The sequence below is a fragment of the Trichoderma camerunense genome (assembly GCF_050948025.1).
Source record: "Trichoderma camerunense strain CBS 138272 chromosome Unknown V8C40scaffold_2, whole genome shotgun sequence".
NCBI classification, from domain to species: Eukaryota; Fungi; Ascomycota; class Sordariomycetes; order Hypocreales; family Hypocreaceae; genus Trichoderma; species Trichoderma camerunense.
The window spans coordinates 820,197-833,730 of NW_028145368.1; the positions used below are offsets into that span (position 1 = coordinate 820,197).

The 13,534-nt window shown below is 49.5% G+C and overlaps 7 protein-coding genes across 7 annotated transcripts; 5 read left to right on the forward strand and 2 right to left on the reverse strand.

The window, feature by feature from the left end:
- The first annotated feature begins 120 nt into the window (after positions 1–120).
- Positions 121–2,009, forward strand: V8C40DRAFT_92872 (uncharacterized protein). Its single transcript, XM_083223622.1, has 3 exons — positions 121–537; positions 614–700; positions 750–2,009. The coding sequence occupies exons 1-3, from the start codon at positions 350–352 to the stop codon at positions 1,975–1,977; spliced, it is 1,503 nt and encodes a 500-aa protein (XP_083077676.1). The 5' UTR covers positions 121–349; the 3' UTR covers positions 1,978–2,009.
- On the reverse strand, positions 1,961–3,975 carry V8C40DRAFT_232449 (SET domain-containing protein). The gene is made up of 3 exons (XM_083213142.1): positions 3,314–3,975; positions 3,047–3,236; positions 1,961–2,949 (listed from the first exon to the last, which is right to left on the reverse strand). The coding sequence occupies exons 1-3, from the start codon at positions 3,830–3,832 to the stop codon at positions 2,042–2,044; spliced, it is 1,617 nt and encodes a 538-aa protein (XP_083077677.1). The 5' UTR covers positions 3,833–3,975; the 3' UTR covers positions 1,961–2,041.
- Positions 3,976–4,116: 141 nt separating this feature from the next.
- On the reverse strand, positions 4,117–5,986 carry V8C40DRAFT_232450 (uncharacterized protein). Its single transcript, XM_083213143.1, has one exon. The coding sequence runs from the start codon at positions 5,462–5,464 to the stop codon at positions 4,232–4,234; it is 1,233 nt and encodes a 410-aa protein (XP_083077678.1). The 5' UTR covers positions 5,465–5,986; the 3' UTR covers positions 4,117–4,231.
- A 6-nt stretch (positions 5,987–5,992) lies between these two features.
- On the forward strand, positions 5,993–7,478 carry V8C40DRAFT_232451 (zinc finger MYND domain-containing protein). Its single transcript, XM_083213144.1, has 2 exons — positions 5,993–6,724; positions 6,780–7,478. Exons 1-2 carry the CDS (start codon positions 6,277–6,279, stop codon positions 7,256–7,258), a joined length of 927 nt encoding a protein of 308 aa, XP_083077679.1. The 5' UTR covers positions 5,993–6,276; the 3' UTR covers positions 7,259–7,478.
- Positions 7,479–8,078: 600 nt separating this feature from the next.
- On the forward strand, positions 8,079–8,916 carry V8C40DRAFT_232453 (uncharacterized protein). Its single transcript, XM_083213145.1, has one exon. The coding sequence runs from the start codon at positions 8,444–8,446 to the stop codon at positions 8,726–8,728; it is 285 nt and encodes a 94-aa protein (XP_083077680.1). The 5' UTR covers positions 8,079–8,443; the 3' UTR covers positions 8,729–8,916.
- A 170-nt stretch (positions 8,917–9,086) lies between these two features.
- V8C40DRAFT_232454 (thioredoxin-like protein) lies at positions 9,087–11,000 on the forward strand. Its single transcript, XM_083213146.1, has 2 exons — positions 9,087–10,072; positions 10,139–11,000. Exons 1-2 carry the CDS (start codon positions 9,553–9,555, stop codon positions 10,453–10,455), a joined length of 837 nt encoding a protein of 278 aa, XP_083077681.1. The 5' UTR covers positions 9,087–9,552; the 3' UTR covers positions 10,456–11,000.
- A 1,565-nt stretch (positions 11,001–12,565) lies between these two features.
- Positions 12,566–13,502, forward strand: V8C40DRAFT_92909 (uncharacterized protein). The gene has a single exon (XM_083223623.1). The coding sequence runs from the start codon at positions 12,814–12,816 to the stop codon at positions 13,135–13,137; it is 324 nt and encodes a 107-aa protein (XP_083077682.1). The 5' UTR covers positions 12,566–12,813; the 3' UTR covers positions 13,138–13,502.
- Positions 13,503–13,534: the final 32 nt, after the last annotated feature.

The following is a 13,534-nucleotide window of genomic DNA, read 5'->3' on the forward strand; positions in this document are numbered from 1 at the left end:
AGGCTGCCGGGCTTATCTTATCGCAGCCCCGTAGGCGGCTTTTAGGCCAATCACAGGCCACTCGCAGCGCCCAGGGATTCGCTGTAGCCTCGCGGCTCCTTCACGCGACGCTGGATTATTCATTATTCGGCCTCTGATGGACAACAATGAAATGAGACGCGCAATCCAGCTTTTGTCATATTGACGCATCTTGTTTCCCAACTTTCATGTCGTTCGAGTTGCAAGTCCGATAGAGCCCAATTCCCTAGCCAATGCGTCCAATCCCGTAAAATAACATCATCTCCTCCCTGACTCAATTCTCCTTCTCATTCACGCCCTCTCTCATTGGGAATCTCATAACCGCAGAACAATGGATCAAATCGCCGTGAGATGTACCAAATGCGGTTCCGAGCTGAAAGTTCTGGTCAATGTATGGACGCAGATAGGCAAGAAATACATCACACCAGTGACTTACGTGGACGACAAGAGCGAGGCGGATAAGATCACTGCAACAGGTGCGGTTCGCATTGGTGATGCGGGCACTATAGTCGAGGGTTGGTATGGATATTCTTTGCCAAATATGTGTCTTGTTGCGTAAATCACACTCGCTGACGATGAATTGCCTCTTGAATAGTGAGCTTCGAGACGCCGAATGTTCATCGTGCCATACAAACATAGGCCAGAAATGTTTGTCAAATCCTTCAAACCACGTATTTACTAGGTAACCAATCCTCCTGGCCAATCTACCAAACCCATGCTAAGTAGTGTAGTGGCCAAATCATCTTTCGTCTTGCCTCTATATCACTTAAAATCGCCTCAGATCTCCGCCGCAAAGCTGAACCCAAGATACAGCGTACCCTCAATCTTAGGGTTAAACCGACCACAGCTCAAAGCAAACCCTCACCCCTGAATGGCGAGGCTACTCCTCGAAATGAACCTTCCACAAGTAGGGATAGGTTCGATATTATGCAGATCCAAACAGATCTCGAGGCTCAGCAGGATGAAATCCAGCGCATTGGCACAGCTGGATTCCAAGTCATATCAACGTTGAATAGCACAGTCGCGCGCTTCGAAAAGCAGATGCGGGAGCTGAACGACTCCGTTGCCAGTGTCCGCAAAGACGGAGAAGGACAACAAGCCGACATCAAGTCTCTTAAAACCCAAATGAGTGACGCCAAGCGGAAGGGCGACAGCGACGCCGTGATTGCTCGTCTGGATAAACAGCTTCAAACGACAGACAGGGTAGTCTCCGAACTTCGACAAATGATCCAGAAATCCAAGATAGAGACCACGGGTCTTCGACTTGATCTGGCGACTGCGCACAAGGAGATTGCAGAAGTGAAAAGGACAAATGAACGTCTCAAAGAAGATGCCGCCGAAGCAAAGCAGGTAGCCCAGGAAGGCATCGCCACGTCCAAGCTGTATGCTTCTGAGGTGGCATCGTTGAGGCGGGAGATTACGCAGCTACGGTCTGAGCTTGGACAAGAAAATACACACCATACCTCGATGGACGAAGACCCTTCCATTACATCGCACCAACTGGATATTCTCGCCAGCAACATATCCAAGATTGGAAACAGGGCTAGCCAGGTCGAATCTCTGCAGATGGAGTTTGACCTTTTCAGAACTCGAATACAACGGCTAGAGGCTCGAGTTGTCGGTGGCACGCCCAACCCTAATCGAAAAGCTTCTCGGGCAGAGTACGCCTCCGCAACTGAGCAGGACAGCCAGTCTCACTACGGTTCAACTACGCGCAAGAAGCGGCCGACAGTAGGTGGTGAAGAGAACCACATTCTCAATTCAACTCCTCCGAAACGGGTAGCCCTTTCATCGGATTATCCTAGTCTTGCTACCGTTGGCTATGTTAGCACCAGCGAGCACCGACAATCATCACCCGGGAGCATGGCTTTGATAGAGACGCCTGTCCAACGGCGGACTACAGCAGCATCGGCAAAGAAGAGTACTGGAAAGCGCGGTAGATGGGGAGCAAAGGCCTAAAAAAAATTGCTTCGGTGGGAATTGTCTATTGGCTAATATGTATGCGCATGTGAATCATCTTATATCAAGGAGCAGGAGTCTCAAAATCCCGTCTCAAGATTTCCCTCCCCAGACCAGCCAGGGTATTTACTTGCTGAACGACAGCAAACTCAAAGAAAGCTTGAGACTTTTCGCTGTTAGGATCTTTCCGCCACTCATCAATCAAAGAGGTTTCCTTCTCTCTGCCTGCCAGCTTCTCAATATCCTCTAGAAGCATCTGTGCTTTGCCAACAAGACTTAGCTCTCCACCATATTTTTCTGGAGAGTATTTGATAATCATGACGAGAAGCATCTGGCACAACGAAACCTGATCAATCTCGCGCAACGTCTCCTCGATTTTCTGCTCCAGCGTCGCCTTTTTAGAGACGGGTGTAGCCGAGTTTGCCAGAAAGGCCGTTGCCGCGGCGGTGTGAGTGGTTAGGTTTGCTATAGTAAACAAACCGGCCAGCCGAACGGGATGATACGGCGAGGCATACTGGTACGGATCACAAGCTGTCGCGATGAAACAAGCTACCGCCAGAGCAAAGGCAAAGTTTTCTTCTTCGCCGTACAACATAGATATTCTGAAGAGAATGTCGGGGAGTGGCGTGACGGCCCACAATTCCTCGTCAACTAGAGCTTTGCTCTTGTTGTACTCCCTTTTCAATAGCTTACGTCGTTCCGACAGTGATTCAATTGTTGCCAATGTGCTTGATAAACGATCAGCTGTCTCACTATGCTGATTGATAATGGATTGTTTGCTGGTGCTGGTGACTGCAGGATGCTTGCGAAACTTTGAGACATCCGGTACGAGACTCTGGCTGTTGAGGTTGACGTTGGGGGAGATGGCTGCGACTTGATAGACGTTGAGGTTATCCCGACAACGAAGGCAATTGCATACAAACTTGTAGTGAGCCAGTGCTTCTCTTCGTTTGACTAGAGGATCCGTGTAGACTATATGATAGGTATTCAAACAGTGGTCAGTCTAAATAAAATAGATAGATATACACTGTAAAATACAAAAGTCGTCTTTGAACACGGGGACACTTACACGTATAAGCCAGCTCAATCTCATCACCAGCTCGAATAGGATTCTCAGCGACGAGAAGGGCATTTCGCCCAATGAACTGAACTGCCGCATTGGGAATGCAGGAATGGTTCGCCATGGCTAGAGTCGGCTCCAGGAACAAACCAACGACCCCCAAGTCAGTATCGAATCTCTGAAAAGAGTTGTTTTGAATCTAAACCCATCAAAACCATTCGTCAGCATCCTAATTCTTGTTCCATACGATATCCATCCTCCCAGCTCATGACCAACCTTGCAAAGCATCTCAACCGCCCTCCGCACAAGCTCCTCCGCCGTGCCCTTCCCAGAAAACGCACATGCCGCCATCGCCATCATCTCAACGTCCCTCCACTCGTCCCCCTCGGCCTTCTTCTCCAACACATGCCCCTCTAGATCCTCCAGCCCGTCCCCAATCTCCCCACACAGCAATGCCTGGATTAGCGCCCTCGTCGGCGTCGGCAACTGCCTCCTTCGGCCCTCGTCCTTGATGCCCTGCCGTAGGGGCTTGCATTCACGTGAATGAACCGCCTTCCAGGCCGCGGCTTGGCACGTCGCATCGCAGTAGGACGCCGCGTGACAGCGGGAACAGGCCCGAGGGTTGCCGGGGCGGAGACAGTATGAGCAGACGCTGCTGAGGTGCGAGACAGTGGGGAGGAGGAGGAGAGGCGTGAAGGGGGAGATGACGGCGCCGGGGGGGAAGGATTTTGTGGCGTAGAGGCCGCGGCCTTTGGAAGGGTGAGGTCGGATTTCGAGGGGCGAGGGAGAAGACATGATTTGCTTCGTTATTGTGCCAATCTTATGAGTTGTGAGGCATTTAAATTGACAGAATTGTTGTCCAGATTGTGTAGGATTCTAACGATGTTCTTTTAAGTGATGTTGATTTGGGGGGTGAAAAAGTTCAATTTTGAGGTGAGATTTGGAGGGGCAAAGTTTGAAAAGGTGGGTTGGCGATGGTTTATGTTGCTGGAGGTTGACAACCAGCCAAACATGATCTTAGCAAACACAGAAATCTAGAAAAAGGAATATTTTGGCTTTTTTACTTTGAATAACAGTAGTTGTTAAAAATATGTCCAAATAAAATTCAATGGGTATCTCTAAGTAACTACCAGACACCTGTAGTAGTCCTCTATATATACATGTATACTATAACCAACACGATGTAACCACTCTCTATAGCTCGCCATGGTTCGGCAGCTTGCCATTCGTCTTTCGCGCACCCGCCAGCCTCTTTCGCAGCTCCTTGCTCCACGGTGTGCCATGCAATCTCACCATCATCTCCGCGTGATAGTCCCAGCAGCCGTCCTCCAAAGACGTCTCCGGCACCACGCACACCTCCTTGCTTAATGCCTGACCCCTAGGCCACTGACCAAGCTGGGCGCCCATATCCTCATCCAAGAAGGTGTCGAGAACCAGCTGCCCAATCTTTCGCTGCGCTCCAGCCCACTCGGCTTTCTCCTGGAAGAGAATTGGCAACAGCTGCTTCATCCCATTGTTCTCCAAAAAGTGCTTCCTAATCTGCTCGTCCTTGATGAGCCCGTTGATGGCGGAGACGGCGGCCTTGACCTTTGCTGGAGAATCAGCAGGCGAGATTGTGTGATGGTAGAAAAGCTCGTGGATTGTGGCGCCTTCGTGGGGGCATTTTGAGTCCATAAGCTCTGTCCAAATCTTGGCAATCTCGTTGAGTGCCGAAGGATTATTGGAAAGGGCACCAGCGAGAATAGCCGCCGCTTGTTGGCCTCGTGGAGTGGCTCCCTGAGAGACTTGGCCTTCAGGGGTTCCCATCAAGCAGAAGAGTGCCTTTACCACGTCTGTTTCCTCGGTGATTTTGAGTCCGTAGTAGATGTCATGAGAGAGCTCTTCCAGTCCTTCCAGACCGTGATCGAACTCCTCATCGCTCGGGATGACACCAGTCTTGAGCATTTCGAAGGTCTCCATAAAGGCAATAGCTTCTACCTGAGCCTCTCCACCTGGCGCAGGCTCCTTGATCTTGCCAACATTGTTGTATTTTGGTGCGCCCTTGGGTACTTGGATTGTTTCTTGCTGCTCCTGGTCGACGAGAACCACAGCTTGGTCGACAGGTAGTCCTTCCAGGGCGGGGTTGATCTCATCGGGTACGTTGATCTTGGCTTCTTTCTTGCCAGTCCAGATATTCAAGCGAACATGAAGTCCGTTTGGCAGTTGTTGGTCGTCGTGAACAGTCTGAAATTCATCTGTTGGTTCAAACACCAAGGGGTAACACTCTTCTGGATTTGATGTGTGACAGATCAAATCTGACTTGTCTCCTGCCTTGGGGGAATGCTGAGATGCTGATGCTGTGGCCGGAACTGCTAAACAAAACAACAAACCAAGAATGAGGGCAATGATGATCGGCAACGGCCTGCTTTTAGAGCGAAGAGAAGGCATTGTTTTTGACGGAGAAAAAAGAGTGTGAATGACTGAAAAGGCTGAGTCCACTCAAAGAGTGTATCCGGATATGCTATCCAATGGTTTGGACTTTGGATAATACACCCAAGCTGATGAGCGGGAACGGCACTTGTTGCATGCACAATATCGCAACGCTACCAGCCCAACGTTTCAATGAATATACGAAAACAACTTGTTTGAAAGGAACAAATTACAATCTCATCATAAAAAGAGTGAATGAAAAGACTTTAAATGAGTCAACTCGATGAAAAGGACACCTAAGAACATGGACCAGGTGGACCTAAAAAAGTTGTAAGACGAGTGCAAAATGTCACTGCCAGAGGCGAAATCTGGCTTCTGAATCTTGGCGATGCCTGATTGGCCGAAATGGGTGACTCAGCAGCCAACATGGAAACCCGAAGAAGCAGCCTTTTGCCACTGAATTACAGCAGCACAATTGGGCGTTTGTCATTGTAGCAGTTTATTTTGCCTTGTCATGCCACAGATATTTTTATGATGTGTGATGAAGAAGAATTGAAATGAAGAAATTGTCATTTATCATTTGCTTAGTGGACTTTGTTTGATGTGTGATGTCATGTTACGCTTTCGGGAGTATACAGCTCAGCCCAATGGGGGCTGGGCATGAACCTCCAGATGTCCACTCATCAATCCTGCCTGACCTAGGAACGTGCCTGACCTAGGTCGTTAAAGCGCAAAAATACCTGCCCGCGCGTTAGACGGTGCCAGGAAACCACATTTCAGTTACTCAGTATCAACACCCGTAACGCAACCATCCAGACGGAACAGCTGAGATGGTATCTCAGACCCTAGGAGTCTGTGCTACCTGCGACAAACCGGCCACGATGCGGTGTGCTGGTTGCAAAGATGCACCGGATTACCTGCCTGGCGATGCTCTAGACACTTTTTATTGTGATCGGGATTGCCAGATAAAAACAAGAGAGAGTCACAAGGACAGATGTCGCAATTTGTCCCGGCGGATTGCGCTTCACCGTGCTGCTAGAATCCTCAAAACTGCGTTATTGGCGTACAGGGAGATGGTCTATGACCTCAATCTCACGCATATCGAAAGTAAGGACGGCATCCTGAGGCTCCACCAAATTCCCAAAACAAGACCCATGCGTTGGGTGTTTCCTGGGCATCTCACCAACAACATCGCGCATAAGGAAGCGGCCCTTCTTGTCAATCAATGCACGACGGCTATGGTACTGTTGGGTCGTTTGACTCGCAAATTGCTCTCAGGTCTCTTAGTCCCATTTTCTCATTCCTATTTCGCCATTCGGCTAACATCTTGTAGGGGTTCCTTCGACTTTCGAAATAGTGGACCTAGAGGTGGGCAAGCCAACGTTTCCAGCAAAGCTATACCCAGCACCTGAATCCAGCGGCGTGCCCCATACAGTAATCATCATTGGCCGACTCTTCGTGGGGGAGACTTGGGTTATTGATACAACTGGCTGTCAGTACGGGTTCAAGGATGTTTTGGTCCCATTCAAGAGGTATCTCGAAGACCATCAATGTCGGATGTTGGGAGAACGTACCACATATGATGCGACCGAAACCAAAGACCTGGACTACTACGCTGAGCTTCCTTTCATGAACACGGGATTACAAAAGGAGGATAGGAAAATTGAACGGAGGGCTCGGCTGCATTTCGCTAAGTTTGTTGATTCGCAAATAACCCCTGACATCCTACAGGGTCCCAGTAAAGTGTTTGAGGAAAAGCGCCTCATCTTGGAGTCCGATTTGAAGTTACATATGCAGAGTTACAATAAGTAGGATCAAGGCGGTATACATGAGACAACAGTTACGCAAAGGACCTACCCCGACAACCATGACTATCTCTTACATTGCTAAAAGTGGTAGATAGAGAAGCCATGGTTGCTTCTCAGTCAGAAGCTTGTATCGTTGGTGCAGATATCCTAGAGATTGAGATCATACCAAATACCATTAAAGCATGCTTTAGTCATCATTACCCCGGCCATCGATGCATTGAGCCAGCTTATTCCATGGGAGCCATAATCTCTTCTCCAGTACTGCACCATATCGGAAATGGGGAGGCCTTCCTTGCCCCAATGTTGCCTTAATTACACTTTCACATCCTGTATTTCATCAATTTTCTTAAAAAGGCCCTTAGCTGATACAAGGTACAGTCGGCCCACCAAAGAAGTCCTGAGAAGTTAGTACTATCATTAGGTAATCGGATCTAGGACTTGCCAAGCTGATTAATGAGTCTATCTTGTTGGCCCGGTCTCTACGAGGTGTTTCAGCCAATCAGTTGCCATACTTTATCCTGGCACTGTAATGGCCCAGATTTTTGGACAGCCCTCCAATGAGCCGTCGATAAGTATCCGCATGTGCGGGTCGCACTGCTGCAGTTGACCAATGAATATGAAGAACTTTACAGTACTTAATCGCTAATAAACAAAACCGGCCACGTGAAATTATATAGACTAAAGACAGCAGTTTTTGGCTTTTGAGATGCTGGCTATGTATTTTTAAGTCCCCCCCATTGCTTGCTTGAAGAGGAAATGTTTAAAAAGCGGCAGGCTATTTTGCACAAGACTGTACGTATTTAAGCTTCTATTTAAATTGTATTCTCATGTTTTATTTATATCAGCGCACGTTTTTCTGCCCCGTCTGTGCATGTTCGACCATCTTCTGGAATGGCCCCGTGTCTCAGATTTTGAGCGTCTGCTCAATGCTAAACCTGAATTCAGAACACAATCCGTAGCATAGCTGTTTGCGATGCCAGTCGGATGCGTCACTAGCTCATTGATAAAACTCACAAAAGAGGCTGGCCAGCACCACGACAGATGAGATATAAACCAAAGTCCCTCTCTTGGGAGGCTCGTAAATATTCTATTCCTTGCAAGCCATCTCCCTGCATTACTTAACCTCTTTTCCTCAGGACTGAGATTGCAAGTGACACTACCTAAGGGAACATTTGTCTGTCTAAACAAAATGCTGTCACTAATTCTCGTCTTCTTCTACCTCTTATTTTGCTCAATATTTGGCGTCTACGCCATACCAACTGGGTCCCATCATTTCAAGAGACACGAGCATCTCCACATGCGTGTCCACAGCCTTCGCCTCTCGTGGCCTATCAATGTCAAGATGGACGAGCCAGTGCAGAGCCCAGGGAGCTGGTCGGAGAGCCAGCTTGAAGAAGGCCTGCTTTACACGGACGCCGACTCAGAAGAGGAACCCTTGCTGGAAAGCTTTCACGATCAGCTGTCGGCATCTTAGGCTCAGCATCATGTATTAATCAGTGGAAGGACTAATTGCATTCTGGAATTCACGCCGCTTCATGGAGTTTTGAGATACCTATCAATGACATTAAAGGGAATTGCGCAGGCGTTTTTACGTTTTATAAATTTACACACACAAGACAGATATTTACCTATCAAGAATTATTACTAAGAGGCAAACCCTCTCTCATTTACAGAATGTACAACTTACAACGGGAGCTGCATGTGGCAAAATGATTGTCGAACGAACCATTCAATTTCACACTGTGCCCGTTACCTAATGCGGCACCGCAGCATTCCCGCATAGCGCGAGGGCCGCACGCCCATTAGAAATCCTCCTCGTCCTTTTCGCAGGTCGTGAAGACAGTTGCCGACGCAAAACATCGCACGGCCCAGCCCTTTCTCGCAAAACCCGTGGCACAGCATGCGCTCCAATGAATTGAATAGGTCCCCGTTATTGATCAATTAGGTCACGCGTTCTCCTTTCTTCGAAGCTCTTGCGGACATTAAGAAAAAACAAAGGCTTTGTGTTACGAGCTGGAAGCAGCTCTTACGAAATAGACACAACTATCTCTAGGCCATTGCGGCGTCAATCCAACGTCAATCTCTCTCTCCCTTTTTCGTCGTCGCAGCTACATACGAAGAAGCTCACTCGCGCTACTCTTGCTCGACAAACCGAGCTTGTCTTGCGACCAGACGGATCCTCCTCCGAATGCTACTCTAGAGCTTGCCATCCGTCCAGCTCTTCGTTCTAGCGCTCTCCTCGCCCTCGTACCACAGAAGAGCGCGCGCGCGTCAACACTTACACAAAACCTCGTCAAGATGCCTTCGCCGCGACGAATGCGCCTCCTGATGGTGGCGGTCGTCATCACCGTCGTCGTCATGCTATTCTACAGCTCGGGCATGGAGCCGGAAGCCGACGCCGCTCTCAAGGGCTTCTACGAGAAAACAAAAGAAGCCATGGAGCGAGGGACGGCGCGTGGGCAGGCAGTCATCAATTCCCAGACGGGCCTGAAGGCGGGGCACATACCCGCCGACAAGGACGGCGACGGCGACATTGACGACGACGACAAGGTGGCTTCGCAGGAGCTACAGGAGCGGCTGCAGGCTGTTGCGCAGGAGGCAAAGGACAAGGCCAACGAGAAGAGCCCGAAGCCCGATATCCCCAGCAGGATCGTGGGCGTGGGCAGCTCGGCCGAAGGACAAGCGAAGAAGGGCCAGGTCAAAGTCGGCGGTGGTGGTGATGTAGGGGACAGAGTCAAGACGGATGTGACGAAAGAAGAGACAAAGGAAGAGCACGAGGCTGAAGTCGAGATCAACAGCATCTTGAAGAAGTCACCTGGTAAGCTTGTCGCGATACGTTTCTCCCCCTCTGGCTTACACTCGTTTGGCTAACTTATACCCACAGTCATCATCTTCTCCAAGAGCTACTGCCCCTATTCGAAGCGCGCCAAGGGAATTCTCCTGGAAAAGTACAGCATCACTCCGGAGCCCTTTGTCGTGGAGCTGGATGAGCACCCACTCGGTCCCCATCTCCAAGACTATCTCCTGAAGAAGACGGGACGCAGAACCGTGCCCAACATCCTGATCAACGGAGTGAGCATTGGCGGCTCCGACGACATTGTTGCGCTAGACAACGAGGACAAGCTGGTTGGCAAGGTTCGCGATCTGGGCCAGGCTCGCATTAAGATTAGCCCGCGCTTCACCAAGGGCGAGCATCAGTAAGAATGATGTGTAATCAGAGAGGGCCGATCCCTTTTTGTCTTTTTTCTTCTTCTTCTTCTACCTGTACCTGTACTCGTGCTTGGCCTTTTCTCGCTCGGGCCAAGGCTTTGTTGAGATCTGTGGCTCGCGGCTAATGTATTGATTCTCTTGGGGGTGTGTGGGCATCAGGGGCCGATGGTTTTTGAATGGCTGGTGTGCAGATGCCAAGTACTGTACGCATGAATGGAGTTTTGGCGTTTTTTCTGGCCCTGTTACAAGTACCTCGTACTGTAGATAGGCACAGGTAATATTTAAGAGGTAGTTATCTTGGTATAATTAGTATGGGACGGCAGGGAATAGGAATTGAAGGCTTTGAAATGCTTGTCTAGTAAGAGAGAAAGACAATGAAGGAGGGGGGGACGTGAGGCCCAGCAAAGCACAGCATGCAGCTACTTCAATTCGAAAACCTGTAATATCCGGCAGCTTTGAATCAAGAGTGCTTATTGATCGTCCTGAGCGCATAAATCCGCTGGGCGGAATCAAAACGTTGGAAAAATAAAGACGATGAAAAGCGAAGTGTGCCTGGTTCGTATCTCCCAAGTACATGCAAACTCGAGATAGCGTACTATCTTGCATCTGCTAGTGAAGCATCATGGCGGTTAATATGGGATTGGAAAGCGAAAAGATGCACGGCAACATGCAAGCATCAGCGTCCTCTCGCCCTGATTGATCAAACATGTCATTGAACCCTTTTGTATTTGTAAATCGCGCATCCATATCGTCATCTTTTTTTTCTCCTGTCCTTTTCTCTTGTTTTCTTTCTTTCACTTCCCGGCTTCTTCTTCCCCCTCCCTCGGGCAACACACGCTGACCATTGATTTCTCTTACATACTTGCACCTTTACCGCAATCAATTTACCCAGAACAGGCCCTCGCCCAAAAAAACGCCACGATGCGCAAATGCAAAGCCAGCGCTGTTCGCTCGTTCTAGCCCCGCCTGCGCTATCTGTTATCAGCAGCGGTACTGGCATTATCCCCCACTAAATGCAGGGATTGGTGCTGCAGCGCTTCATGTTGGAGGCGCGTGAATGGCTGGGAGGCTTTTGGGGTTATCAACGGGCTGGAAGGGGGGGGATGTTTAGGCCCATGGAGGTTCAGGTTCAGGTTCGCTCAAGGGCTGTTGTACAGCTGCTGTGTAGGCATCCATGCAAATGTCTTCATGATGACACTCAGAACAGGTCATCCAGCATATGAATCACCAAAACAAGACGAACCAGCAGCAACACGTGAGAATGAATCAACCGGATCCCATCAGTCGAATAGATAGCACCAGACGGCAAAGGTGGGTTAGCGTGCAGAATCAGCGCTTGTCCACGCTCTGCTCTTTGCTCGCTACGAATATCCGTACTAGTGTTGATCCGCTAATACTGTACAAGCATATGCGAGTGTGAGCCCGCGTGTGAGAGGTGTGAGTGACTGAGTAAGAAAAAACAGCACAGGCAAATGCTCACAGAAACTGGGGGAGAAAATGGAGAAAAGCACAAAAAACAAAAGCGTGGGGATGGATCCCGGTAAGCCGCTGCCATGCCATGCCATGCCCAAACCAGGACCCAGCAACAGACTGGGATTCGAGACCGCAAGTGACCACACCATCAACCCGCAAAGCTGAGCCTACAATGTCATGTACGTACAAAAACACACTCCGGGTACAGTATTAGGTTATCTGGTGCTATTATCTCGCCCTTTTCTAGCCCGGCGCTGGGCTGCCTTGCCTTGCCTGCTCTTGGGTTCGTTAGCCAGCCAAGTCGAGCGTTCAAGACAAGGTTGGGGATTTTGGCAGCAGAATAAGAAGAGCCTGGGCGCGCCACCCCCTCACGCTTTTCGCTCTTTTCTCTCTCTTACAATTCCTTCAGTCCAGTCCAATCCAATCCAAAGCCCATTTCCCACTACTACCACAAGACAGCCTGTTTTGATTTCTTCGTCCTTTTCCCCCATTACCCATCACCCATTGGCCTTTCTGTCTTGCCCGTCTAGGGAGTTCGTCCGTTCGTTCGTCTATACATAGAGACAAATAAAAAGAAAAAAAAGGACCCTCCCAATTTTAGTGCTGCTACCAGTGGTCAGTCACCCTCAGCTTCTCGACAACTTTCCTCGACACTATACCGAACTCTGTTACCCTCGGTCAAGAGACGGTGGACACACCGACCCGGCCGCTCTCAACCGAGTCGCATCATCAAGCTGCAACCTTGCGTCAATTGGGCTACCAGGACTGCAACTGGTCCAAGCAAAAAGACCAATATCACCAGGCACACCTCTTCTTTCGAGGAGCCCTCCATACGTTACATTTCTAAAAAGACAAAGAAAAAAAAAAAGAGAGAGAATGTCTGACGCACCCTCCTCCACCACCACCTCCTCCGCCCTCCGCCGTCCCTCCACCAGCTCCGAAACATCCTCCCTCTCGTCCGCCTCAACCGCCTACACCACTTACAAGGACAAGGAAGGCCAGCCTCTACTGCTCGACGGCGGCAGCGTCCACGAGCGTAAGATCAAGCGCGGCCTACGCCAAAAGGCTCGCGACATGGTCCACGACATGGGCAGCCCGCCCACCGCGCGGCAGGACGCAAAGGACGGCAAGCCCACGCTCAACCACGCTCCGCTGGGCGGCATGGTGGGCGAGCCCATGATGAGGCCGGGCAAGATTTAAAAAAGAAATTCCATGGGAACTTGTATGTCTGGTTGGCCTGGGGATCTTTGCAGCGACAGTAGTGCATTGCATGTTGCGTGGGTGCCACCCCTAAAAAAAAATATGATGGAAATGAAATGCGAAAACGGTCTCGGCGTTTATTCTTCTTCTTGTGTTTGATGGTTCTCTCTGGTTCTTTATATCTGGTTTCGTTTCTTTTTTCCCTTACCTATATATCAAATGTATTCAACATTATCCCCGAATCTTTTCACTGTTTGTTAGTTGGCGACGAAATCACCAAAAGAAGAGAAAGAGAGAAAGCGACTCTTTATGACGTTAATCAAAAAATTTCACATGCAGTATAACAAGTCACTTTCGTACATATGACATGCCACCGCAAAGAAAAACTTAAGCGAGA